The 27,068-nt window shown below is 32.0% G+C and overlaps 3 protein-coding genes across 3 annotated transcripts; all 3 read left to right on the plus strand.

Annotated features, from left to right (window-relative positions):
• The first annotated feature begins 5,954 nt into the window (after nucleotides 1–5,954).
• On the plus strand, nucleotides 5,955–7,619 carry LOC131072002 (linamarin synthase 2-like). Its single transcript, XM_058008002.2, has 2 exons — nucleotides 5,955–6,423; nucleotides 6,506–7,619. Exons 1-2 carry the CDS (start codon nucleotides 5,961–5,963, stop codon nucleotides 6,973–6,975), a joined length of 933 nt encoding a protein of 310 aa, XP_057863985.1. The 5' UTR covers nucleotides 5,955–5,960; the 3' UTR covers nucleotides 6,976–7,619.
• Nucleotides 6,976–7,461, plus strand: LOC131056861 (UDP-glycosyltransferase 85A1-like). Its single transcript, XM_057991131.2, has one exon. It carries the CDS (start codon nucleotides 6,976–6,978, stop codon nucleotides 7,459–7,461), a length of 486 nt encoding a protein of 161 aa, XP_057847114.2.
• An 18,176-nt stretch (nucleotides 7,620–25,795) lies between the features above and the next one.
• LOC131056859 (7-deoxyloganetin glucosyltransferase-like) lies at nucleotides 25,796–26,677 on the plus strand. The gene is made up of 2 exons (XM_057991133.1): nucleotides 25,796–26,150; nucleotides 26,232–26,677. The coding sequence occupies exons 1-2, from the start codon at nucleotides 25,796–25,798 to the stop codon at nucleotides 26,675–26,677; spliced, it is 801 nt and encodes a 266-aa protein (XP_057847116.1).
• The last annotated feature ends 391 nt before the right edge of the window (nucleotides 26,678–27,068 follow it).

A 27,068-nucleotide genomic window follows, 5' to 3' on the forward strand; every position in this document is an offset into this window, starting at 1 on the left:
CGGTTAATAAAATGAAATTGGCAACTAAATAGATGGGTGGAAGCTGAAGACAGAGGTGTTTGGAGAAAAAGCAAAAAAAAAATTAGTGTATAGATGAAAATGAATTAATAAAATTTATGGATTGCATAGGCAAGAACAAAAGGAACTTAAACTATAGTCAAGACAAAATATATAATGCTCCACTTAAAACAAGAGTGAGGGAAGGGTTGTAAGAAAAAATAAGAGGGTATGTGCATAACTAAGAAGAATAAAACCGATGCTGGAAATTACAGATAAAAGAAAGAGATTTACAGATGTGTGGGTGAATAAGAATGAGGAGAGATACTAGGAAATTAAGGAATGAAAGCCATGAAATTAAAGCCATGTGAGCAGATCGGTTCAGGTCATTTGTTTGCTCTGCAGTAAGAAGGTGAGCAGCCACATCCCTTACTTTTATCTTATATTTTCTTTTCTTGGGATAAACATAACCCTAGTGCTCTGTTTACTTTTTTGTTCATATATTTTGCCGATAGCCAATTCCCTGTAAGGGTACATTGCCACCGGAATTGTCTCACATGGAGAACCGCCTGCCTGAAAACATTTTTTTTGCCGATCGATGGTTTGTTGTTTAATGGTACCGGGATGTGCGTGTCAAACTATTTTGTGAGGCCAAAAAAATGTTGCCTTCGTCGCTCGGGCACCACCATCGTCCTTGCCGCGTGGCTAGGGTTTCTCCTCTAACTGTGTGAGGGGTTCCCCATCGAACGCATTGGCAAATCACTATAGCTGTGGTGGACATTGTTGTGCCTTCCCGCATGCGTCTTACACTCCACGCGTTTCCGCCATGGCGTCTTTTATATTCAAAGGAAGTGACGAAGACAAGACAAAGGACGGGAAAAAACAAATCTTCAGAATATCGAATATTTTTAGCGTCTCTTGGTATGTAACTCTCTGCAATCTTGTGACATTTCATTGAATTCATGTCCACATGCATCAAGAACATAAAGGAGACCTTGAATTGATAGATGACTCAAACAATTAGCAATTTAACTGAGTCATCTCTTATGTTTGATGTTTAGATAGAACTATTTAAGACAAGAATAACATATTAATATCATTATTACTGTTAATATCATTATTACTGTAACTTGCAATTTGATTATATGAGAATTGAAGTGGGTTTCCATTTATTTGGATCAAGTTCTCCTTGCCAAAGATATAATATTTTCAGTCCAAGCTTACATACCTAAAGAATAACAAAAATGTGACAATGATATGTTGGGTTGTTTCTTTTTAGTGCATAAAATTTCTTATAGTGATAGGAAAAGTATTGACTATGTTGAGTGAGAAATGTCCCAAGTGTCTCAATATCAATGGTGGTTGAAGATTAAATAATATATGTAATGATGTGAAACAAAGTGTGCATTTTAAATCCTTGTTGTTGTGTGATTGACAAGATGAACAATGTATTTGTGCTAGTTTGGTAACTTGATTTAGCAACTAAGTCACACAAATAAATGGAGCACAAATCTTTAGAAATTTATAAATCCCAATAAATCGTGAAGACCTGTAGGATTCTTTCATTATGTCAAGTTCTAAATGACTCGAACCTTGGTTGGGTGCACATACAGTCCCTATGTGTCTATATTGTATCCCATGTATTGCTGCTCTTGCATGGGAATTGAATATTTCTCTTGGTTTTGGAACTATAACAAGAATTTTGGAACTGTAACCGTAACTAGTTTTGGGAACTTAAGGGGATGTAGGGGAAACAATAGCCCATAGAATAGTAGGGGTGTGTGGGGGGTTGGGTGGGGGCTAAAGTTTAACAGGCTGATTAATTAAATGTAGCAGGCTGATTAATTAAGTAGGAATTTCATTGTGTTCCGTTTCTGGTTTGGGTGGGGGGCACACCTTATAATAGTAGTGCCCTTGCATTGTTCTCCCACCTATCCCAATCTATAACCTCCAACCCAACTACAGTTTGACTAATAGTCTCATTATCCTTAATTATTTAACCTGCTAGAATAAGTTGTTAATGAAGCAAGGTGATAAGTATACCCCTATCCAACCCATGTTTACAAACAACTTATATTCTTGCCACAGGGAAAGGCACTAACTACTATCATAAGTGTGACTATCTTGCCACGGTAAGGGTGGCTATGCATCATTCATTTGAATATGAACATTTTGTCCATTTTGAAGGTCTGATATGATTTCTTAAAATAATTATTATGCGACAAATTGAATGTTTTTGTCAGTCTGTCTTCACTAAAACAATAGGGCGGCCATGGTGGTGGGTTTCCTATAGCTGCCATAGAAATTGATATTCTGAGATTTTGTTTATTGTAAGAGTTTTTTCTTTTTAAATTGTTTTTGATTGTGGAAAAGGGACCAAAATCCCAATCCTTTAACAAAATCCCACAACAGAAAGCTATCAAACGAGAAATCATTTAAATTGATAATTTTTAGCTTATTATTTAAAATTTATAATATAAATATCAAGATTTTTCAAAAGAATTTAATTAATGTCTAATATTAAAATGTTTATTAATAAGAGCTAATTTCAAAGAAATTAATTAAATAAAGAGAATTCAAAATATATATTCAATTTGGTTAAATCACTGATGAGTTTGTGCAAGTCTGGACATTGGATTTCACCTTATTGACAGCCCACTTTTAATTGGCCCTTGGATTAATGTGTTGATCAATGATTGGATTAGTAATATGATATATTGAGTGTGTCTACTTATTTATTATATTAATATGAGAGAGGGCTTCATTTTGCAGGTTCCAATTGACATAAGAATTGATAATGTGGATCTTATTTGTTGTAAGAGTTTTATTTTAAAAAAAAATTATACTAAAATCTTTTAATTTGTTAATTATAATTGTAATCTAAAGTATTAAAATTTTCATAATAATTTAATCAATATTTAACATTAAAATATTAATTTAATATAGTATTTTTTAAAAAGAATTAAATAAAGTGAATTTAAATATATGTTTAGTTTATCAAATTAGTTATTTTAAATATAACCATCTTGTCAAAAAGACATATTGTTCCAAATATAACCTTCTTGAAATAATTTGAATATCAAGATGTCCAGCTATTAGTCCATTCATATGTACAATGCCTACAAAAATACAAGATAGGCTAAAAAAATTAACCAATTACAAGTAAATAAATAAATGGAATCAATTATTAATATTATGTCCATTATGTGTTATATAAGAGTATATTCAACTTCATTAATTAATTCTACAATCTTAATTGTATACACAATTCAAACCCATTCATTCAAATTTTATATAGTAGTTCTAAAATCCTAAACATGTTGATCTCAAGTATTAAAAGTTATTGTATAATCTTTTTAGACTCAACAATGAAATGCAACCACACAAATAAAGATAAACTTAGGATAATTTTATAGATTTTATATATATTTCAAAGATAAAATAATTGTTACACAACACCAGATTTATGTGGTTTGCCAATTTGACTACATCCAGGGAAGAGCGGGAGAAATCTTATATATTACTTTTATGCTCTGGTTACATGTACAACTTATATGCTTCAATATTACAAATGATAATTACACTATTCACTCCAATTTCAAGTCTCCAAAGGAGTAAATAAAAGAGTAAAAATGATAATCTACGCAAACTTTTTAATCTCTTAATCTCTAAGATGGTGAGATAACTAATATTTTTAATCATATTTTGATTTCGTCAAATAAATAAATAAAAGCTTTTATTTAAGTGAAAATTATTTCAATAATAAAGTTATTTTCCATTCACAATCGTTGGCCTCTGACCTAACTCAATCACATGATCCACATTTCTCAACGCCCTTTCTAATTTGAACTGGTAGTTATGTCATCTGACGGTCTTATCAGGGAAGAGTGAGTTATATGGTGTTCCTTTCTGATAATTGTTTGTTTTGTTGACAGTATGAAGCGTACGCGAATAACTGTCAAAATAGTTATGGTGATACTGAACTTTGACAGTATAAAGTGTATTAAAGTTATGGCAACATTAATTGAAGTGATGGTCCAAGTATGAATTATCGTCAATTGATTTTAATATTACATATTGATGTGGACACAAAACATTGGTTACAAGTAGGAACTTTGTCAAATAAGCCAATGCAAAATATTGGGAGTTCTTAATATCAATTAAGCCATTGAATTTCTAATCAATTATAATGTTCCATGCAATCAATTATAAGTGTACTAAAGTTATGTCAACATTAATTGAAGTGATGGCCCAAGTATGGCAACATTACATCTAAATTAGAATTATAACTGTAAATGTATGGGTGCACTCCAAACACTGAAAGGATAACTGTAAATTTATGGGTGCACTCCAAACACTGAAATTCCTTGCCAATCGTTACTGATTTAAAGCATTTGTGAAAGTTTGCCATTTCTATTAGGCATACAATTCTAAAATTTTCATTAGAAACACTCTTTACTCAATATAGACATTCAATTAGATTTAGAATCAGAGTTTATAATTTTTTTTAATTGTAATCATTTATATAAATTTTAAAATTTATAGTGATGATCAGGACTGAGGATTTAGTAGATAACATGTTTGAATAATTGTCACAGTATTTATTGGTTTAATGTTCAATATTTTTAATAGAATAAAACTAGTAATTATGATTTTAATATTGTTAGCATTGATTGTGAGTACTTATAGTTAAATGAAACATATTCTTCTAATCTAAAAACTAACAAATCATGTAATGTAATGTCTCATCAATGCATCAATAAAATATGACTTAATGCACCATTATTATAGTTTAGTGCACAATAAGTGGTCTATATTTTTGGGCACTTCAACAAAAAACATAATGATGTGGACATAAAACATTGGATACAAAAAAGCCAATGCAAAATATTGGGAGTGATTTGAAATAGCCACATATAATTTTGAAAGGCATATAATTTTGAAAGGCACTAAGTAAGGATGCTCAATTATTGAGTCACCGCTCTTAATATCAATTAAGCGATTGAATTTCTAATCAATGAAATTTTCTCTGTGATGAACATTTTATCCATTATTAATTCATTGAGTGAGTGATTGGTTGTGCTCCAATTGCTTGTTTGCACTGTCTAGTAAAATTGCAATAAATGACAAGCAATATTTTTAAATGCTTGATATGCCTCACCTAAAGGTAAATTAGATGCCAAACCAAGTTATGTAGATATTTTTGAAATAATGTATTAATCAATTATTATGAATAAACAACTAATTTTTTTTTGCTAACTTATATGTTGATAGAAGTTTTCACACAATATTTCAATAATACATTTTTTGAATAGTCTCTACTAGCTTTTTTTAAAATTACAAATTGCTCTCTTTTCAAATATTTGTTAATCAATTAATTAATGTCTATTTAACTAATTAATTAGTCAATTTCCATCTTCTTATTAATTAAATAATATTTATATTTAATTAATAAAGTAATTATTCACTCAATCTCATTTCTAACATGAAATAATTTAAGCAATATTCTTAAAAAAATCACTTAAGAAAATGAATGTAACGATTTATTTTCAAAGTCTTTTATCCCCCCTCCAAAAAAAATAATTAAATATACATGTTTGTTTATTTTTCATCTATTTTTATTTAACAAGTTAAATTTATCAATTTATTAATCTGCCACTTGTACACATTAACCTCACTCAATCTTTCATAAATCTTGCACATCCTCACTTTTGTGCACAGACATGTCTTGGTGTTCATGACATGGACCTTGATACCATGTTACATGGAATAAAGACCCACCCATCCCTTATGATACTCCAAACAACCACTTTTCCAACTCGCTCTTGTATTTTTTCAAAAGAATTCAACACCACATATTATTCTTTAATCTTGAGTTCTTCTCCATCAACCAATCATGTGAAACACTTGTATCTCATTTAACCTTCCAATATTCTCAATCAATGAATGGCCTGCACGCAGTGATGGTGCCTTTCCCTGTGCAAGGCACTATAAATCCTCTTATCAATTTCGCTCACCTCCTCTCTTCACGAGGGGTTTTCATTACCTTCGTCAACACGGAGTGGAGTCACAAGTGCATGTCCAAAACCGCTCATAATGATGATGAACTCTCCATTTCCACATTTAAGTTTCTCACCATTCCAGATGGGTTGCCGCCAGATCATGGCCGTCACTCCAATCCTGCCGAGTATGCAATGGCAGTGGAAAAACTTGGCCCCGTCTTGGAGTATCATTTGCAGTGCAGCTTATCTGAGGGAACTCCTCCGTTCACTTACATTATAACAGAAACTTTTATGTCTTGCACTTATGAAGTGGCCAACAAGATGGGATTGCCCCGAGTCATCTTTTGGACAATGTGCGCCGCCTCTTCCATTGCTCAGTGCAACGCCAACCTTCTCCTCTCCCGCGGACATATTCCTGTCAAAGGTACAAAATCTATGGTAGTAATCCTCAAGTTTATTTTGATTGCTCAAAAATGTTTGTAAACACTGAACATTTACAATTTCAGTGGAGGAATCGAAGAGGGCAGACAAAGTGATTACTTGTTTGCCAGGTAATCTTCCGCCTTTGTTGCCGACTGATCTACTTTCCTTTTATCGCGCTACCGATACCTCAGACATTATTTTTCAGTACTGTCTCTGTGAGTCCCAATTTCAAAGTAAGGGAGATTATGTGCTGGTCAACACGTTCGATGAGCTGGAGGCTCCCGACACGGTAAGCGCGCTGTCCTGTAATGGTTGCCCTGCTTTGGCAATAGGCCCTGTATTTCTTCCCAATTTCCTCCAAGGAAAAGATGTAAACGGGCGCGCGAGTCTGCTCGAGCAGGACGAGAGCTGTCTCAAATGGCTTGACGCCCAACAGCCAACTTCTGTGATATACGTTTCCTTTGGTAGCGTCGCCGTGAAATCAAACGAGCAGCTGGAGGAGTTGGCAATGGGGTTGGAGAAAAGCCAGCACCCATTTCTGTGGGTGTTGTGAATGGATATTGCGGGAGGCATGCTTGCAACTCTGCCCGAGTGTTTTGAAGAAAGGACAAAAGATCGCGGGCTGATTGTGAAATGGGCGCCTCAGGTGAAGGTTTTGTCTCACCCTTCCGTAGGAGGGTTTCTCACCCACTGCGGGTGGAACTCGTGTTTGGAGAGCATGAGCATGGGAATTCCAATGCTTGGATGGCCCTATAACTGTGATCAGTTTCTCGATTGCCGCTTCTGCAAGGATGTGTGGAAGATTGGCATTGATTTGGAGGGCGTGGGCGTTGATGAAAATATGCTGGTCAGAAAGGAGGAGATAGAGAAAGGCGTGAGGAGACTGATGCAGGGCCCACAAGCGCAGGAGCTTAGAAAAAGGGGAATGGAGTTGAAGGAGGCTGCTTGTAAAGCGGTTGCGCAGGAAGGTTCTTCTTTTACCAATTTAAACAGGTTTATTCATGATATGGCACAACTTTCCAAATCGGCTTCTGTTTAAAAGCATTTCGGCCCTCATCGATCACTAGGTATTATTGCCATCTCCGATTTTCTTCCGTAGTCTGTTTTAACTTACCGTAAATAAAACAAGTTTATAGAACGCCTTCCTTTTGTGCTTGGCACGTCGTTATTCAGCTCTCATGACAACTACTAAATAATCAGTATTGGCTACCGATTATTTCTGGAAACGTACTGTTATCAATTTGAGATTTTTAATATGCTTTTTACGCTGCTAATATTGAGCTAACTGTATGACATTTTGTACGCCGTAGATTTTGTTGGTATTCACTAAAGTGTTCAAATTCAGCTGATTGTGGAAAGTATAGATTCATTTCAGAGAGCTTGGAGTGCATTCCAGGAAGCTTAGACTGCGGGAACAACTGTTGCAATTCCCCTTTTGTTTACTTAAAATTTACTTTCATGTTGGATGGTACTTTGTGATAATTGTGTCCCATAATATAAATCATCATGTCACTCACTTTATTTACTTTTTAAGAATATTGTAAATCATTATGATTCTTTTATTTTATTTTTTTCTTGTCTATCCAGAGTTCAAAATATATCATTCCCTTACAAATAAATAAATAGTAGGTATTAGTTTTCTACAATCTATATTATTAAGAGTTTTTTTTGTAGTAGAGAAAGAAGAAAAAATTACAAATACAAGATCAGAAGCAACTGATCAGCAACAACAACAACATATACAGCTGTAGAAAGTCAAAAGCCTTAACAAATAAGAAAAATTTACAAATATAGAAAGTCAAATCCCTTAACAAATAAGAAAAAATTACAAATACAAGATCAAAAATAACTGATCACCAAAACAGCAACATATATAGCTGTAGAAAGTCAAAAGCATTAACAAAATTAGTTGTTCGTAGGCAAATACATGAACAAAGATACAACTGATCAGCAAATACACCATCATATACAATTGTAGAGCAGCAAAAGCATTAATAGATGCAGCTGGGAAATTAATCTTGATTGAGCATTGATACATGGAAGTCTCAACATGTCTTCTTTGCTGAAAGTGACAAATCTGGGATTGGGTAGAGCACAATAGCCTTTACAATAGGGGAAAGGATCCATTAGTTGAGCATGTACCAATTGTTGTGAGGGTTGTTAATACCTTTTGTTCCAAAAACTGAACAAATAAAACCTATTGTTTGAAACAAAAAATATCATTTTTTGTTAGGAAATGTATCATCAGTAGTTGTTAAGAAATGTACTTATATTGTAAAAAGTAACCAATCAGGTGATGCCATGTCAGCTGCACAACTATTGGGGTCTCTTTTGCATGCCTATTGGTCTTACTTTTTGGGGGGCTGTTTTGGACACCTTGGCAAAAAGCATGCTGATGTGACATCATATTTGATGATGTGGCCCTGAAACCTTAGTTATAAGCAGGGGATTTGCCAAGTACTCGAACCATCCTCGTTATCAATGGTATCCTCCTCCTTCATATACGGCCTGGCTTAATTGGCACACTCTAATCTGACAGATTAGGTGTCCGGGCCCACATCTCTCAATACACCTCAGTTTCCGTTTTTGAATTCATCATTGCCGTTCTCTCTTCCGTTAAGTTGACTCCACCGCATTTTATTTGTTTCCATGTTTTTTATCCCACGTGGTGAGTAATAACAAGCAAGGAGATTATATTGCTATAAGGAGGAATTACAATGCCGTGAGGATACACAGGGTACCGTAGTTTGATTTTTTTTTGACCTTTTTTCCTTTCTACACTTAGTTTTATTATTAAAATTGTAAATCAATACTATAAAAATAATAATAGTTTTATTTCCATTCAACGCATAAAACAATGTTAGGTTTGTTTTTTGGGGGTTTATTTATATTTAATTGTTTTATTATTAAAATTGCAAATTAATATTATAAAAATAATAGTTTTCTACAATTTGGATTTTTATAATAAAATTATTTGTAAATTATAATTTATATTTAGTAAGAGTAAATAATATTTAATTTTAGTTATATTATTAAAAGATAATTAAATTTTTTTTATTTTTTATTTTTTAAAATAAAAAGTAAATTATATTTAGTAAGAATTAATTTTAATTGTTTTAAAGAGTTTTAAGTAATTAATAATTATTAAAAATAAAAAAATTATTTGCAAATAATATATTGTTGTGGAAGTCTAGAATTTAATATTCTAAATGGTTGTTTATGTAATTACAAGTTTAATTGGTAAATCATAAAATTTTACTAAAAATAAATAATATAATATAGTATTCTATAACTTAATAACATTACTATAAAATATAATTTGATTTGTATTTTTAAAACATTTTTAATAAGAATGTTTAGGTATTTTTTAATATGAATTTAAAAACTTGATTATAGTAGATGCACTTTCAGATAGGTTAGTTATTCTTAGCTCCAGGGAAAAAACTAAAATACGTTGTGACTCATCAAAAAAAAGTATAGTGGAAAAAACTAATTAAGAACAACTTTGATTTTTTTGTCTTTTCATCAGGTTATACAAATAACTTTCGACGAACAAATATATATCAAGTCACTAAGAGAATATGGATCAAAGTATCTCGATGATAGTCAAGGATATAAGGATATGGTCAATCAAGTCCTTGCTTTATAGTATGTCAAAATTTGAAATGTCCAAAATATAAATTATATTTGAATAATTTTAAATATAAATAATAAATAATTAAAATTGTTATTTAAATTTTATTTTTAATTAATAATTTAATAATATTTGTAAATTTATTTATTTTTTTATGGTAATTGATTTCATAAATGTCTTTGAAACAATTAAAATTAGTAATCACACCCTAAACAAATTTGGTCTATTAATTGCATAAATTTGTCAAATATACGAGATTAATCAAATAATGTTGTTTGTGCAACAAATTTCTCAATGGAGAAGTGATATCTTTGAATAAATTATTGAGCCTTCTAAAAACAAATAAAAAAAAATCTTTAAGTCAAGAAGATAATGAACATCCTTCTATAATTTTTTTATATATTTTACCTTAGTGTTTAAATTTTAGTTTATTTTGTTTAATTTAATTATTGCTTATTTTATTTTATTTTATGAATTGTAGATTTGTTTGATGTTAGATATGCTCACAATTAGACCTCAAATGTGATGGTCAACCCTACTTGTCAAGAAAATTTTATGATAAGATTCTAATTAATATAGAGTTTTATTTTAAAATATAAACATTATAAAATCGTGTATATATATTGATATTAAATGATGATAACTAATGTATATTGCAATCTTAAAGTGTATATTATAAGTAAGTTTTTAAATTTATATTAAAAAATATTATTAAAAAGGTTTTGAAAATTAAATTACTCAAATTTCTAAATTCATATTTGAAACTATTCTAAAAATTTGGAACTTCATTTTTTTAAAATATTCTAAATTAATTTGTATTTTATTATAAATATTATAAAGTTATATATTAATATTATAATGAATTAGAATACTATATTGTGTTTATGTATAGTAAATAAAATCGATTTATTAATAAAAGTTGTAATATAAAATCTAAAATTGCAAAAACAAGCACTTAGAACATCAAATTCTAAACTTTTTCACAACAACATATTTTAACAATTAAAATATTTATTTTTAATAATTATTAATTATTTAAAAGTCTTTTAAACAATTAAATTAATTTTTACTAAATATAAATTATTCCTACTAAATATATATAATACTTTGTTGATTTACAATTTTAATAATAAAACTCTAAGTGAAAAAGTTCAAACTACGGTACCCTTAGTTGTACCCGTCATAACATATAATCCCCTTGCTTGTTATTACCCACCACGTGGGATAAAAAAACATGGAAACAAATAAAATGCGGTGGAGTCAACTTAACGGAAGAGAGAACAGGTAATGATGAATTCAAATACGGAAACGGAGGTGTATTGAGAGATGTGGGCCCGGGCACCTAATCTGTCAGATTAGAGTGGGCCGGTTAAGCCAGGCCTCCATGGACTTCAAATTTTAATGGTATCCCACTCCTCCATATACTCCCCGTCATCACCCTCATCAAATTTTGATAGCTCCTCCTAACCATCCTAACTATGCGAAAGTCTCTGTACTTTATGAGAGATATTGATAAACATAGTTTATGTCTTCTCTTAAATACGAAGCATATTTAAATCTATATTTTATAACATTTCCACACACATCATATGCAGATTTTTCTATGTTTTTTAGAGCTACTAAGTGGTCATAACAAAGAGAAATTTTAATAGTGTGATAAATGATTTAAACTACCAACCATTTGAATAAAACTAAATAATTTAGGTGAAAGAAATTCATATCTATTGTTTAGAAAGGATGTAGTAATGATCTACCACTAGACCAATAGATAACATTGAATAAATTGTATGAAATACTAAGATGCATGAGTGATAAAATGCTTTGATAGTTATCGGGTTTTAAATTTTGTCATGTCATAAAAAATTTTGTTCAAGTTGAGTGAAGAAGAACCTTTGTGCCCTAAAGATAACTGATGCTTGAACATTTAGGTCCACCTTGTCCTTCTACCATACAATTCACCATGCTTGGAAAGTAGCTTCAGTTAGATTTTTAGACAATAGCTATAATTTGCATCAATTTAGTCTTAGTTATATGCATGAAAATAAGCATGTCCATTCACATACATTAATTTTTTGATTAGCCCCTTTTAGTATGCAAGGTAGTTTATTTTAGTTTAGTTTAGAGGCTTTGTTTCTTTTTCTAGAAAATAATGTAAAGAAATATATATTACTAGCATTCTACTATTTGTTTTCAAAAGTTGCAAATGACACATCTATGCATAAACTACAATTTAGTCTTAGTCATCAATATATTATCTTAGATGTAACGATTTGTTCCTATAGACTACAAACTATTTTTAAATTTCAAGTTCCTTATTTTTTCTTTAAGTTCAGTAAAATAAACGTTCTGCATATAGTTGAAAATCATATTTGCCTATTGGAGGTGTATGTTGAATATTTTGTATTTATGAGTGTTTTACTGGTTGTATAAGTTTTGATATTTGTTTTGTTGTTTTACAAGATTTGAATGATCATCGATTGAAGGAATTGGATTTTTTCAGATTTTACATTAGGTATTAGAGAAATTATTTCATTTTGGATAAAGTTTTTTCTTTTGAAATTTTGGCAAAGTTTATCATGTTGAATTTTAACAATTTGCTTGTCCCAAAATTTGTTGGAAATGAGTATTGATTATTGGAGCATAAAAATGATCTTTTTTAATAGGAAAATATATGTGAGATATTGTTGAGTTAGGTTACTACGACCTAGCTGATTGGAATGCCCTTTCAGCTAATGATAAAACAACCAAGAAGAATACTCAAGCATTGTTTCACATTCAAATAGTTCTTGATAAGAACTTATTTCCAAAATTTTCAGATGCAAGGGCAACTAAAGATGCCTAGAAGACTTTAAAATAAGCTTACCAAAGTAGTGGTCAGGTCAAAGTTGTCAAGATACAAACATTGAAGAGAGAATTTGAGATTTTGAGGATGTAAGAAGCTAAAATGCGAGTGACTATTGTGTTAGAGTCAAAGATGTGGTCAATAAAATAGCTACACTTGGGGAACTATGAGCAATGAGGTTTTGATAAAAAAAAAAAAGTGATGTGGAATCTAGCACCAAGATGGAACCATGTTGCCATAACCATAGAAGAAATCAAGGATTTGATAACCCTTCCATTTGATCACCTGGTTAGATCTTGATGTATTATGAAGAAAGATTGAGAGATTCTTTTGGAGAAAGTGTTGAGAATGCAATTTTCTCCAAATTACAAATCACAAAGAATGAAGACGTCAACAACAACTCCAAATACAATCAAGACCAAGGTAGAGGTCAAAATTAGAATCATTCAAGAGGAAATAGAGGCATAGGAGGCTCAAGAGGAACAAATGGTTCTAGAGGAAGAGGTAGAGGCTAGTTTGATAAGAAAATTATTCAATGTTACATTGTAACAGGTGTGACCACTTTCTAAGAGATTGTAGATTAAAAGAAGGTAAAAGTGTTTATTATTCTCAAGAAGGTGATGTGAATCCTCTAGATCATTTATTTTGTATCTAATCCCAAAGGTGAAAATACTAGTAAAGATTTTTTCGTATCAAGTTCTAGATGTTCTAATCATATATTAGGAAATGAGAAGTTGTTTTGAATAGTAGATGGAAGTTTCAAATCCAAGATCCAATTTAGTGATGATGAATCATTGGAGCTTGCTGAAAAAAGAGCAATGAAAGTGAACACAAAAGAAGATATGAAGAGTGTTCAAGAAATTTATTACACTATATAGTTGGTAATTATGTGAGAAGAAGTATAAAGTTGTATTTGATAATAATGCATGTACAATTTATGATAAGAATCGGGGAAATGGGATGGTTAAAATTGTCTCTATGACAAAATATAGGATCTTTCCATTGAATTTTGGTGAACATAACAACAACCTTTCTAATATGGCATACGAGGATACAAGTTCATTATGGCATCCTAGGTATGGCCATTTAAATTTTCACAATTTGAAAATTCTAACATCACAAGCATTAGTTTCTAGTTTGCTTAATGTTGAAGAGCAAAAGGAGACTTATGAAGGATGTGCTAAAGGAAAGCACTCAAGGGAGAAATTTTCAAAGGACAATAAAAGGAGGGCCCGTCATCATTTCATCTTGTTCATTCAAATATTTGTGGTCCTATGCAAACAAGGAGTCTGGGTAAAGTCATCATATTTTCTAACTTTTATTGACGATTACTAAAAAAAATGTCGGGTGTACTTTTTGAAGGCCAAGGATGAAGCCCTTGATACATTCAAGAGGTTTAAAGCCCTTGCATAAAATGAGAAAGGGTACAAAATCAAATGCTTAAGGACTGATCATGGGGGAGAATTTTTTTTAAAAGGTTTTCAGAGTTATTGTGATATGAATGGCATCATGAAGAAACTCACCACTACATACACACCTCAATATAATAAAGTAGTTGAAAAGAAAAATTATACAATGGTCGAAATGGTAAGGAACGTGTTACAAACTAAGGGATTAAGCAATTCATTCTGGGGAGATTTGGTTGCTACAATAGTATACATCCTCTTTTGGAGTCCCACCAATAAACTAGACAAGATGAATCCTCACTAATAGGTTGTATAATCCCTCACGAATAGGCTTATTGCGTCAAGATATGTAATTTTTTATGAAGGGAGAGTTTATGATCATAGAAAAGGCCATGTCGAGAAGACAAAATATATTTTCAATGTTGTTATTATTGATGATATTGATCTTGAGCAACCCACTAATGTTTCTATTTCAAGTGCTACAAACCCACCATATAGCCCCTTGTCTAGTTCTTCAATTCCAAGTGGAAGTCTAGCTTTAACTCCAAGTTCTACGAGGAAGGTAAGAAGATTAAGTGATATTTATCAAAGGAGTGAAAATCAAGCACATGAAGAAAAACTAATAGGTGAGGCTGTGAATATTGCTTTACTTGCCAAGGCTAATTTTGAACCATCATGTTTTAAAGATGCATGTACTAATGAGGTTTCAATGCAAGCAAAACAAAAACAGATGGATTCAAGTCACAAGAATGACACTTGGGAGCTTATGGAGATTCAACATGACAAGAATAAGATTGGCACCAAATTGATCTACAAGTTAAAGTACGACAGTGATGGAAGTGTCGAAAGGGATAATGAAAGATTAGTTGGTAAAGGCTTCACACAAAAGTATGTCATTGATTATGAAGATACATTTGCACCAGTAGTAAGACAAGAGACTATTAGAATATTAATTTTATTAGCAGCTCAAAATAATTGGAGCATCCATCATATACATGTGAACAGTCTCTTCCTGAATGGGTACCTAGAAGAGGAAGTATATGTGAAATAGGCCAAAGGTTTTGAAGTGGAAGTAAAATAATATCATGTCTAGAAGTTGAAGAAAGCTTTGTATGGCCTCAAACAAGCACCAAGAGCATGGTATGCTATTATTGATGGATATTTATAGGAGAATGGCTTCAAGAGAAGCAAGAGTGAACCCACCCTTTACTACAAAAAAGAAGGTAATGATAATCTTATTATAAGTTTGTATGTTGATGATTAGTTGTATATGGGTAATAGTTCTAAGATGAAAGATGGGTTAAAAGTTGCTATGATGAATGAATTTAAGATGAAAGATCTTTGTCTCATGGAATGTTTTCTAAGAATTGAGTTTTTTTAAATTAAGGATGAAATTTTCATTTGTCAAACAATGTATGCAAAGGAAATAAGAATTTTTTTTTATATGGTTAACTGTAACCCATCCTCCACTCCAAGTGATCATGGAGTTATTTTGTGTAGAGATGATGGTACTATAATTATTAATGAGACCACTTACAAAAATATTATTGGGATTTTGATGTTTCTAACCCACACAAGGCCTAATATTGCATATTTAGCTTCACTTGTTTCAAGGTACATGACAAATCCTTAAAAAATGCACATGAAGGCAACCAAGAGAATTTTGAGGTATGTGAAAGACACTTTAAATTTTGGTATTCATTACTACTCTTCTAAAAGGTTCAATCTTGTTGGCTTTAGTGATTCAATTTGGGGAAGTAGTTTGGATGACCGTAAGTCTACATCTAGAAAATGTTTCTCCTTTGGATTTTGTTTGATTAATTGGAGCTCAAAAAAGCAAGTCATTGTTGCCCTCTGATCCACAAGATCAGAGTAGTTGCAGTCACCTTCTCAAGTACAAAATCTCTTTAGCTTAGAAAAGTTTTAGAAGAAATTGGAGAGAAGCAGATTTAGCCTACAGTAATTTTTTGTGACAATGTAAGTGTCATCAAATTAGCAAAGAATCTAGTCCATCATAGTAGGACAAAACATTTTGATTTGAAGCATCATTTTACCTAAGATTTGGTACAAAAGAACGAAGTGGAATTAAAATACATTAGTAGTCAAGATGAACAAGTAGATATCTTGCAAAAATTGAGTTTTCAACACTTTGAGCTTAGATTGTGAGTCCTCTCAGCAGCAAGGAGGAGTATGAAGATAACTAATGCTTGATCGTTCAGTTCCACCTTGTCCTTCTACCATGTATTTCACCATGCTTGGAAAGTAGTTTTAGTTATATTTTTAGACAACAATTATAGTTTGCATTACTTTAGTCTTAGTTACATGCATGAGAATAAGCATGTTCATGCATTGATTTGATTAGCCCTTTTTAGTATGCAAGGTAGTTGTTCTTTTTTTGTAAAGTTCAATTTAGAAGTTTTGTTTCTTCTACCAATGAATAATGCAAAGAAATATCTATTATTAGCAAACTGGTGTTATCAACCTCTACCATAGCATTCTATTATCAATTTCGAAAAGCTGTAAATAATACATGTATGCATAAACTCTAGTTTAGTCTTAGTCACCAATTAGCTTAGATGCGATGATCTATTCCTAGGCTGGGAACTCTATTTATGTTCTAGGCTCTCTATTTTTCTTAAGCTTCAATAAAAAATTGTACTGCAACTGTTATACAGTAGAAAATCAGATTTACCTATTTGAGGTGTATGCTGAATATTTTGCTTTTTATGACTGTTTCACTGGCTATGTAAGTTTTGTTGTTTTACAATATTTGAATTATTAGTGCCCCATCCTTCAAATCCATTCCCCTTTTTCTTAGCTCCTCCACTTCCATTAGTCTTCTAATGTCTTTATCAATCTCCTTCCTTTTGACCACCAGATTTTCATCAACCTCCATACCCTCCAAGTTAATGCCAATCTTCGACACATCCTTACAGAGGCGGCAGTCAAGAACTTAATCACAAAAATAGGGCCATCCAAGCATTGGAATTCTCATGCTCATGCTCTCCGAACAAGAGTTCCACCCGTAGTGTGTATGAAACCCTCCTACACAAGTGTGGGATACTAGTTTCTCCTTTGGTGCCCATTTTAGAATAAATCCCCGATCTTTTATCCTCTCTTCAAAACCCTCTGGCAGAGTTGTAAGCTTGCCTCCTACGATTTTCATTCGTAACACTCAAATAAAGGGTTGCGGACTTTTCTCCAATTCGATTGCCAACTCCTCCAGTTGCTCGTTTGATTTGATGACAATGTTGTCAAGGAAAACGTATATCACATAAGTTGGTTATTGGGCATCAAGCCAAATAAGACAGTTGTCATCTTTCTCTAATGGTCTCGTACACCCTTTTAAATCCCTCCCCTCCAAAAAATTGGGAAGAAATACAGACCCTACTGCCAATCCAGAACAACCATTACATGACAGTGCGCTTACTATCTTAGGGGCTTCCAACTCATCGAATGTGTTGACCAGCACATAGTCTGCATTACTTTGAAATTGGTACTCATGGATATAGTACTAAAACAAAACGTCCAATGTGTTAGTAGCACGATAGATGGAAAGCAAATCGGTCGGCAAGAAAGGCGGAAGATTACCAGGCAAACAAGTCATTACTTTGTTAAATGCCCTCTTTGATTCCTCTATTACAACTAGGAAGTGTTCAGTTATTACAAACATTTTTGAGCAATCAAAATAAACTTGAGGATTACTACCATAAATTGTGTGCCTGTGATAGGAATATGTCTGCAGGAGAGGAGGACGATTGTGTTGCAGTGAGCAATAAAAGAGGTGGTGCACATTGTCCAAAAGATGACTCGGTGAACTCCCAGATTGTTTACCACTTGGTAGGTGCAAGACATGAAATTTTCTACTATAATGTAGGTGATGGGAGGAGTTCCCTTCGGTAAGCTGCACCGCAAATGATGCTCCAAAATGGAGCCAAGCTTTCTATTGCGATTACGTAGTCGACAAGGCTGGCGAGCTAACCATGATCTGGCGGCATCCCATCTTGAATGGTGAGAAACTAAAAAGTGGAGGTGGAGAGTTGTTCATCATTATCTTTATGAGCTTCTTTAGACATGGAGCAGTGACTCCACTCTATATTGACGAAGGTGATTAAAACCCCTCGTGAGAGAGCAACTGGTCCAAATTGATAAGAGGATTGATACTGCTTGCACAGGGTAAGGTACCATCACGCCATGTAGGCCATTCATCTTCATTCCTTCTAATTTCTTAGGATGAATTGAGCCTGACCTTTGTCTATATAAAACAGACTAAAGCTACACAAATTTCTTGTTAAAAATGTTGTACCAATGGTGTTCATGCACTTCCCGTTCTATGATTTGTGTCAAAAACTTACACGTTGACATTTGTGCCGATGATTGTAAAGCCCTATAATCTAGGTTGAACAAAATGTTGAACTAGTAGCACCTATATCGGAACAAAATGTTGAACCGGTAGCACTTCGCGTTCTATGATTTGGAGATGACAAAGAATGCATGATCAAAGGAAAAGGAACAATATCATTGGATGGTAAGCATAACACTGATAATATTTATTATGTTGAAGGTTTAAGGCATAATCTTTTGAGTGTAGGATAGTTGGTGGATAAGGGATTTTAGTTACAGTTCAAGGATGGAAAATGCAAGACTATCAATAGATCTAGATTGAAGATTGCAACCGGTACATAGACTAAAGATAATATATTTCATTTGAAATCCGGTTAGAAGACATGTTTGATTGAACAAATTGATGAGAGTTGGCTATGGCATAAGAGGTTGTGTCATGTGAATTTTGATTGCATTGTGAAGAGAAGTTCTACTAAGGCAGTTAGAGATATGCCTATGATTGTAAAGCCCTATAATCCGGTATGTAAGGAATGTCAAATGAGAAAGCAAGTCAGAATTTCTTTTAAGAGTATACAAGACAAATCTAATGATGTTCTTGATCTTATTCATACGGATTTGTGTGGTCCTGCTAGAATCAAAAGTTTTCAGGGTGATAGATATTTCATGTTAATTATTGATGACTATTCAAGAATGATGTGGGTTGTTTTTCTAAGAGAGAAGTCTAAAGCATTTGTAAAGTTTAAAATCTCTAAAGCTAAAGTTGAGATAGAGACATGGTCAAATATTAAATGCTTAAGGTCACATCAGGGTGGAGAATTCACATCAGGTGAATTTAACAGCTATTGTGAAAAGAATGGGATAAGGAGACAGTTGTCTGCACCCCCGAATGCCTCAGCAGAATGGAGTTGTGGAAAGGAAGAACATAACTATCTTGGATGCAGCTAACTCTCTTAAATACGGCTAGAACCATGATGATGGAAGCTAATATGCCTCATATATACTAGAGAGAAGCTATAAGAACAATGGTATACACATTAAATAGAGTTCATATCAAATGAGATACCAGCAAGACACCTTATGAGTTATCGTTTGGTCATGTACCGACAGTTAAGTATTTCAGAATCTTTGTAGTAAATGCTATATCAAAAGAGATTATTGCATTGGAAAGTTTGATCCTAGATGTGATGAAGGAATATTTCTTGGTTATTCTAATGAAATAAAAGCATATAGATTTTATAACAAAAGATTGTAGAGAATTGTGGATAGCACAAATGTCAAGGTGGATGAGGAGAAAAGAAGTCAAATCAGAACTTATGAGAAAGAACTGGCACTGAAAATGATCATAACTGAACCAGTAGCACCTATATCAGAACAAAATGTTAAACCAATTGTGAGAAACTGAACCAGTTACTCTGGTTCTATGATCATAACTGAACCAGTAGCACCTATATCCGAACAAGTTGGTGTTCATGACCTTTGGAGGACAAAATGATATAATAGAAAAAGAGGCGCTAAAGCTAGGGGAAAGGATAGGAATTACGGAAAGTTAAATAGCTAGCCATAGTGATAGAGAATAAAGGATTAATGGGTAGATGAAAATAATAAATTATTGATTTATTCTTGATGGAATAAAGAGGTAATAGAGGGGCCTAACATCTACATTATTTTTTGCAGAAAACCAGAGAAAATGCAATAGAATTCTGGAAGGAGAACGACTCCATTGGCACTCCCAACTGAGGAAAATATTATTGTAGATTTTAAAAGACACGATTTTATTCCACATTTGATAGAAAGAGGGAATAACTGGATTGAAGATGTTTAATGATGGAGTAAGTTTTTTATGAAAGAAACAATTCAACAGAGTGTTATTTTATAAAGAAGAATTCGGTTGTGTAAGAAAATAATTTCCTCTTATAAAATTATAATATTATTAAACTTGAGATTTGTTAAAATTGTGTTATTCAAGAAATGGCATTGAGAAAGTATTAGGGTATTTATTGATATTGATTGTAAGACTAGGTGGTTTGATAAGACTTCCCGAGCTTGATTGCATCAAAGAAGGAAGTTAATTAACTAGAACATGTGCATGATATTTATATGTTCTCTAAACTCATGCAAATAATGGTAGTATAAATTAATATACAAGGAAGGGAGATGAGTTGTTGGGTATAACTATATCATTTCACCTCCTATTTCAAAAATGTTAAAACTATTGAAAACTAGTCAAGGCTTGTAGAGCTTTTGGAATTTGAGTGTTGAGTTGGATGAGGAACTTGGGAAAACCACTAAATTTGGAGCAACAATTGAGATTTGAGATGTGTTCTAGTGACCCAAGTCCTCCTAGATTGATTTCTTCTTATTGAAGAGAAATGGGCCCTAGTGCATGCAACTATACAAAAAAATTAAGACAAATTAGTAAATTGTGCCTTTGGAAGCCAATTTCCTTAGGAAGGCACTTGATCTACTTTTACAATTTGAAAGACAAAGATTTATTTTTGAATTGATCTTATTATATAGTAATATTGTATTTTGGATTGAATTTTATTTGTTTAAGAATCTCTATAACATTTCAAGTATCTAATAAATATGGAACAAAATGGAATAACAGTTGTGCATTAAAGGTAAGAAGGAAGATTATGGTAAAAACTATTTATTCGTTGCTTCGTGATTAAGCAGGGTTCATATCATAGGATTTTTTCAGAAGGTTGGATCAATATTTTCTTACATGTGCATAGCTAGACATGATCACCAAGTAGAAAGTTGTGCAATGCTTGATAATGGTCATCGTGTTGCTTGTATCTTTCAATTGCCTACTATAGATTTTTTTGTACTTGTTAAATGTTCTAAATGAACTAACAACTTATTCAAGTTTCTTTTGGGTTGATAGAGTTGCTAATTATATAACAAGATAAGCTATATAATTACTTGGAAAGATTGGAAACACACACAAATTTAAATGATTATTATAGAGCTGTGTAGAGATTCACTTTACTATTCTTGAATGAAAGGTAGGATTTCATCCTAATTGTGTTGCTTTAAATTGTACACTTTGAGAAGATGTATTATCATATTGTTTATCACTTCAATCTATACATCATAATACCATATTTGAGAATCTATCAACCACTACAAAAGCAAAATAATTATCATGTTTGGTAGTAGGGCGGTCCTAGTGAAAGTTGATGAGATTACACTCCTACAATTTTGTTAGCATTGCTTGTTTTTTGTTGACCAATTTGTTAATTGTACATGTAGTACAAGATAAATGTATTTGGAAATTTTTAACATGTTATTTACAAACTAAATACATTTACAACATTCAAGAAGATTTTGAACTCCAAAGTGTATTTTAACTTATTGAAATGGATCATTGATATTAATTTCTATCTCTTTGCCTCATATATATTCTACAAATACTGAAGGTGGTATACAAGTCCATCTTTTACATATATATTTGAAACTAAATTAGCACAAAATTACTTTTGATAGATATCACAAAATCCTTGTTAAAAGAATATAACTCTTACCATTGATTGACTGCTTGTCCACATGCGTAAAGAACATTAAGGAGACCTTGAATTGATAGATGACTCAAATAATTAGCAATCGAATTGATACTTGATGTTTAGATTAAACTGTTCAAGATAAGAACAACATTTTTAATATTTTGTTGTTGTAACTTATAATCAGTATACATGAATTGAAGTGGCTTGCCATCTATTTGCATGGAGTTCTCCTTCCCAAGATATAATGTTTCCACTCCAAGCTTCCATACCTAAAGAATAACATAAATGTAACAATGATACGTTGGATTGTTCCTTTTTAGTCCACAAAATTTCTTACAGTGATAGGCAATCTAATGATTATGTTGAGTGAGAAATGCCCCAAGTGCATATTTTTATACATTTGTCTAAATCTTAGTGGTGGTTGAAGATTAAGTAATATAAGTAATGGTATGGTTACTGCTCTGTAAAACGTCTTTAGGAAGAGAGAATACTTGAAGGTGTGAAAAAAAAGGTATACTATGTATCTATACATGTTAAGGAAGATAGTATGGATAGAGGTGGAGGAGGAAAAAAAAACTATTAATATATATTTAATTAATTAAACAAAGATAATTTATTCTTAATAAGTAATATTAAACAAATGTATTAGGGTCAATAAAGAATAATAAACAATATTTGAATATATTTATCATCTACTTGATTGATAGATGCACATTATGTAAATATATAATTTTCCATTTGTGAGGTAACTACTATTTTATTTTATTACTTTTGTGCATCTAATATAAGGCCGTCCATATTGGTATTTTCTACTATTTATCTTTTCAATTACTTGAGACTTGAAGAAATTTTATATTACAAATATATGTTGTATTTGATCATATATATTTCTAATATTTTAGTTATATGAAATGTCAATATTATCAAATTTTTACTGAATAATATCTTTTTTTTGTTCTCATTATATATGATTTACCATATTCAATGATGAAAAGTTATTATCTGTCTATTCTTTATTGGAAAAATAAAAATAATAATTTACTTCGATACTAAATATTATCAACAAATTTTCTACCCAAGGGAACCTTAGAAAGTCTATGGAGCACGCCAAGTATGAGTTGGAAGATCTGAAGAAACTATCTCAAAATCTGGACCAAATTGAAGCAAAAGTTGTTGAAGCCTTGAAAAATCTTTGTTAAGTTTCTGTTGTTCTGTGTTTAAGGTCTATTGTGATTGCGGCCTATTTCTTATTTTTATTGTTGCTTGATTATGGGTTGGCTATGTGTATCTTGTTGGCATCTTTTTGTATTTTAGGTTTCAAACCCAGATTTTCCTTTAATCATTTGAAAACAAATTTTCAATGCAAAAACAAATTACACCAACCCCTCCTTGACAATCTTGAAAAACCAGTATATTCCAATACAAAGGTAAATTATACCAGCCCTTTTTCAGAATCTTGAAAATCCAACATAATAATAAGCATTAAAACAAATTACATAAAAATCTCTCCAAACCAACTCTTAATTTTAAATATATTAATATAAAATTATACTCTTCAAATATTTGTATTTCTATATTTTATATAAAAAATGATTGTTAATGTTTTTTATTTAATCTACAGAAACTATTTAATCTCTGAAATAGTGAGATAAATAATATTTTTAATCATATTTGATTTTATCAAATAAATAAATAAAAACTTTTAATTAAGTTATCTCATCTGCCGGTCTTATGAGGGAAGAGTGAGCTGTACGTTCCTTTCTGACAACACATTTACTGATAATTGATCGTTTTGTTGACATTTTTTTCTAGATGACAGTATAAAGCGTACGCGAATAACTTTGAAAAAAATTATGATGATATTGAACTTTGACATTATAAATGTATTGTCCAAGCACTGAATTTCCTTGCCAATCATTGCTGATTTAAAGCATTTGTGAAACTTTAACAGTTTTTATGGGCATACAATTCCACAATTTTCATTAGAAACACTCTTTACTCAATATCGACATTCAATGAGATTCAGAGTTTATAAAACTTTTTATTGTAATCATTTATATAAACTTCAAAATTTACAGTGAGAATTTAGTAGTTAGCATGTTTGTTAATAGTTTCTATAATATTTATTTGTTTAATGTTCAATATTTTTAATAGAATAAAACTAGTAATTCTGATTTTAATATTGTTAGCATTGATTGTAAGTATTTATAGTTAAATGAAATATATTTTTCTGATCTAAAAAGTAACAAATCATGTAATGTAATGTCTCATCAATGCACCAATAAAATATGACTTAATACACAATTATTATTGTTTAGTGAACAATAAGTGATATATATTTTCTCGAGGTCTCTTTGGGGACTTCAACAAAAAAACATATTGATGTGGACATAAAACATTGGTTATAAGTAGAAACCTTGTCAAGTAAGCCAATGTAAAATATTAGGAGTGAATTGAAATGGCCATATGATTTTGAAAGGCACTAAGTTAGGATGCTCAATTACTGAATCATCTTTCTTAATATCATTTAAGAGATTGAAGTTCTAATCAATTACAATGCTCCATGTAATCAATGAAAATTTTCTATGTGATGCACATTTTATCCATTATTTATTCATTGAATGAGTAATTGATTGTGTTCCAATTGTTTGTTTGCACTTGGTGTAGTAAAATTGTAGTAAATGACAAGCAATATTTTTGTATTCGATATATTTAAATGTTTCATATGCCTCACCTAAGGGTAAATTAGAATCCAAACAAAGTTAAGTAGATATTTTTGAATAACGAATTATTCAATTATTAAAAATATATGATTATTTTTTTGTTGCTAACTTATATTTTGGTAGAAATTTTCACACAATATGTCAATAATACATTTTTTTGATAGTCTCTACTAACTATTTAAAATTTTTAAATTGCCCTTTTTACAAATATTTCTTAATCAATTAATTAATGTCTATTTAACTAATTAATTAATCAATTTAATCAATTTCCATCTTCTCATTAATTAAATAATATTTATATTTAATTAATAAATTCACTAATCACTCAATCTCATTTTTAACATAGAATATTTTAAGCATTATTCTTAAAAACTCATTTTAAGAAAATGAACTTAAAGATTTATTTTCTAAGTTTTTTCTATTCCCTCTCAAAAAAAATAATTAAATATACATGTTTGTTTATTTTTCATCTATTTTACTTTAGTGAGTTAAAATTTATCAATTTATTAATCTCTCACTTGTACACATTAACCTCACTCGATCTTTCATAAATCTTGCACATCCTCAAGTGTATATAATTATAACCCTTGTACACAAGTCATGTCCCCTAGTTCATGTGACATGGACCTTGATACCCTGTTACATAGAACAAAGGACTCATATGCCCCTTATGATACTCCAAACTACCATTTTTCCATCTCACTCTCCCATTTCTTCAAAATGATTCTTCACCATAGAATATTCTTTAATGTTGGGTTCCTCTCCATCAACCAATCATGTGAAGTCACTTGTCTCTCATTTACTCTCATTTATCTTTCCAAGACTCTGAAATCAATTTAAGTTTTTCATCTCTACATTTAATCCTAACTATCTTAAGTTTTCATCACCTTCTTCAACACGGAGTGGAGTCAGCAGTGCATGTCCAGAGCGGCTGATTTTGATAATGATGATGAACACTCCACCTCAACATTTAGGTTTCTCACCATTCCAGATGGGTTGCCGCCAGATCATGGCCGTCTCTCCAATCCTGCTGAGTATGCAACGGCAATGGAAAAACTTGGCCCCGTCTTGGAGTATCATTTGCTGTGCAGCTTATCTGACGGAACTCCTCCGTTCACTTGCATTATAACAGAAACTTTTATGTCTTGCACTTATGAAGTGGCCAACAAGATGGGATTGCCCCGAGTCATCTTTTGGACAATGTGCGCCGCCTCTTCCATTGCTCAGTGCAACGCCAACAATCTCCTCTCCCGCGGACATATTCCTGTCAAAGGTACAAATCTATGGTAGTAATCCTCAAGTTTATTTTGATTGCTCAAAAATGCTTGTAATAACTGAACGTTTATAATTTCAGTGTTAGAATCGAAGAGGGCAGACAAAGTGATTAATTGTTTGCCAGGTAATCTTCCGCGTTTTTTGCCGACCGATCTACTTTCCTTTTATCGCGCTAGCGATCCATCAGACTTTTTTTTTCAGCACTGTCTCCGTGAGTCCCAATTTCAAAGTAAGGGAGATTATGTGCTGGTCAACACGTTCGATGAGCTGGAGGCTCCCGACACGGTAAGCCCGCTGTCCTGTAATGGCTGCCCTGCTTTGGCAATAGGTCCTGTATTTCTTCCCAATTTCCTCCAAGGAAAAGATGTGAACGGGTGGGCTAGTCTGTTGGAGCAGGACGAGAGCTGCCCAAAATGGCTTGATGCCCATCCCCGAACTTCAGTGATTATGCCGAGAGGCGTGGCGTTCCTACACAGTCTCAGCAGGGGAGTGAAGGATAGAATAAAATTAGAATATTCTCTATAAACATTAAAGAAAACGGACATGATGGAAGACCAAACACCACCTCAAGCTGTGTGGAAGAAAAAGGATTTTCTGACAGTTACATCAACAATGAATATTGCATGCTCATCTCTAATGCACGAACGTCACTATAACGGTTCATGCAAGCTACGATTGTAACGCAATGTAATGTTACTGTAATGTCATTCATTGTAACGCAATTTTAGACTACTGCATGCTACCCTCAGAGTTGCATTCATTATGAAGGAAAGTGGAAGGGTTTCAGCAAACAAGTTCATGCTATATAATAATCCTCCCGAGAAGAGAGAAAAAACGTTTTTGATCCCAAACAAGAGGAAGAAACAATTCGCATTTGAACAACAATAGATTAAGTATGCAAACTATTCTGCAATCA

This window comes from Cryptomeria japonica, chromosome 1 (genome assembly GCF_030272615.1).
Source record: "Cryptomeria japonica chromosome 1, Sugi_1.0, whole genome shotgun sequence".
Classification (NCBI taxonomy): domain Eukaryota; kingdom Viridiplantae; phylum Streptophyta; class Pinopsida; order Cupressales; family Cupressaceae; genus Cryptomeria; species Cryptomeria japonica.

Bases quoted from the DNA above. Each gene is read 5' to 3' on its own strand.
- LOC131072002 (XM_058008002.2), top strand. From the start codon at position 5,961: ATGGTGCCTTTCCCTGTGCAAGGCACTATAAATCCTCTTATCAATTTC. The intron at 6,424-6,505 runs GTACAAAATCTA...TTACAATTTCAG, and splicing joins CGGACATATTCCTGTCAAAG to TGGAGGAATCGAAGAGGGCA.
- LOC131056859 (XM_057991133.1), top strand. From the start codon at position 25,796: ATGTCCAGAGCGGCTGATTTTGATAATGATGATGAACACTCCACCTCA. The intron at 26,151-26,231 runs GTACAAATCTAT...TTATAATTTCAG, and splicing joins CGGACATATTCCTGTCAAAG to TGTTAGAATCGAAGAGGGCA.
- LOC131056861 (XM_057991131.2), top strand. From the start codon at position 6,976: ATGGATATTGCGGGAGGCATGCTTGCAACTCTGCCCGAGTGTTTTGAA.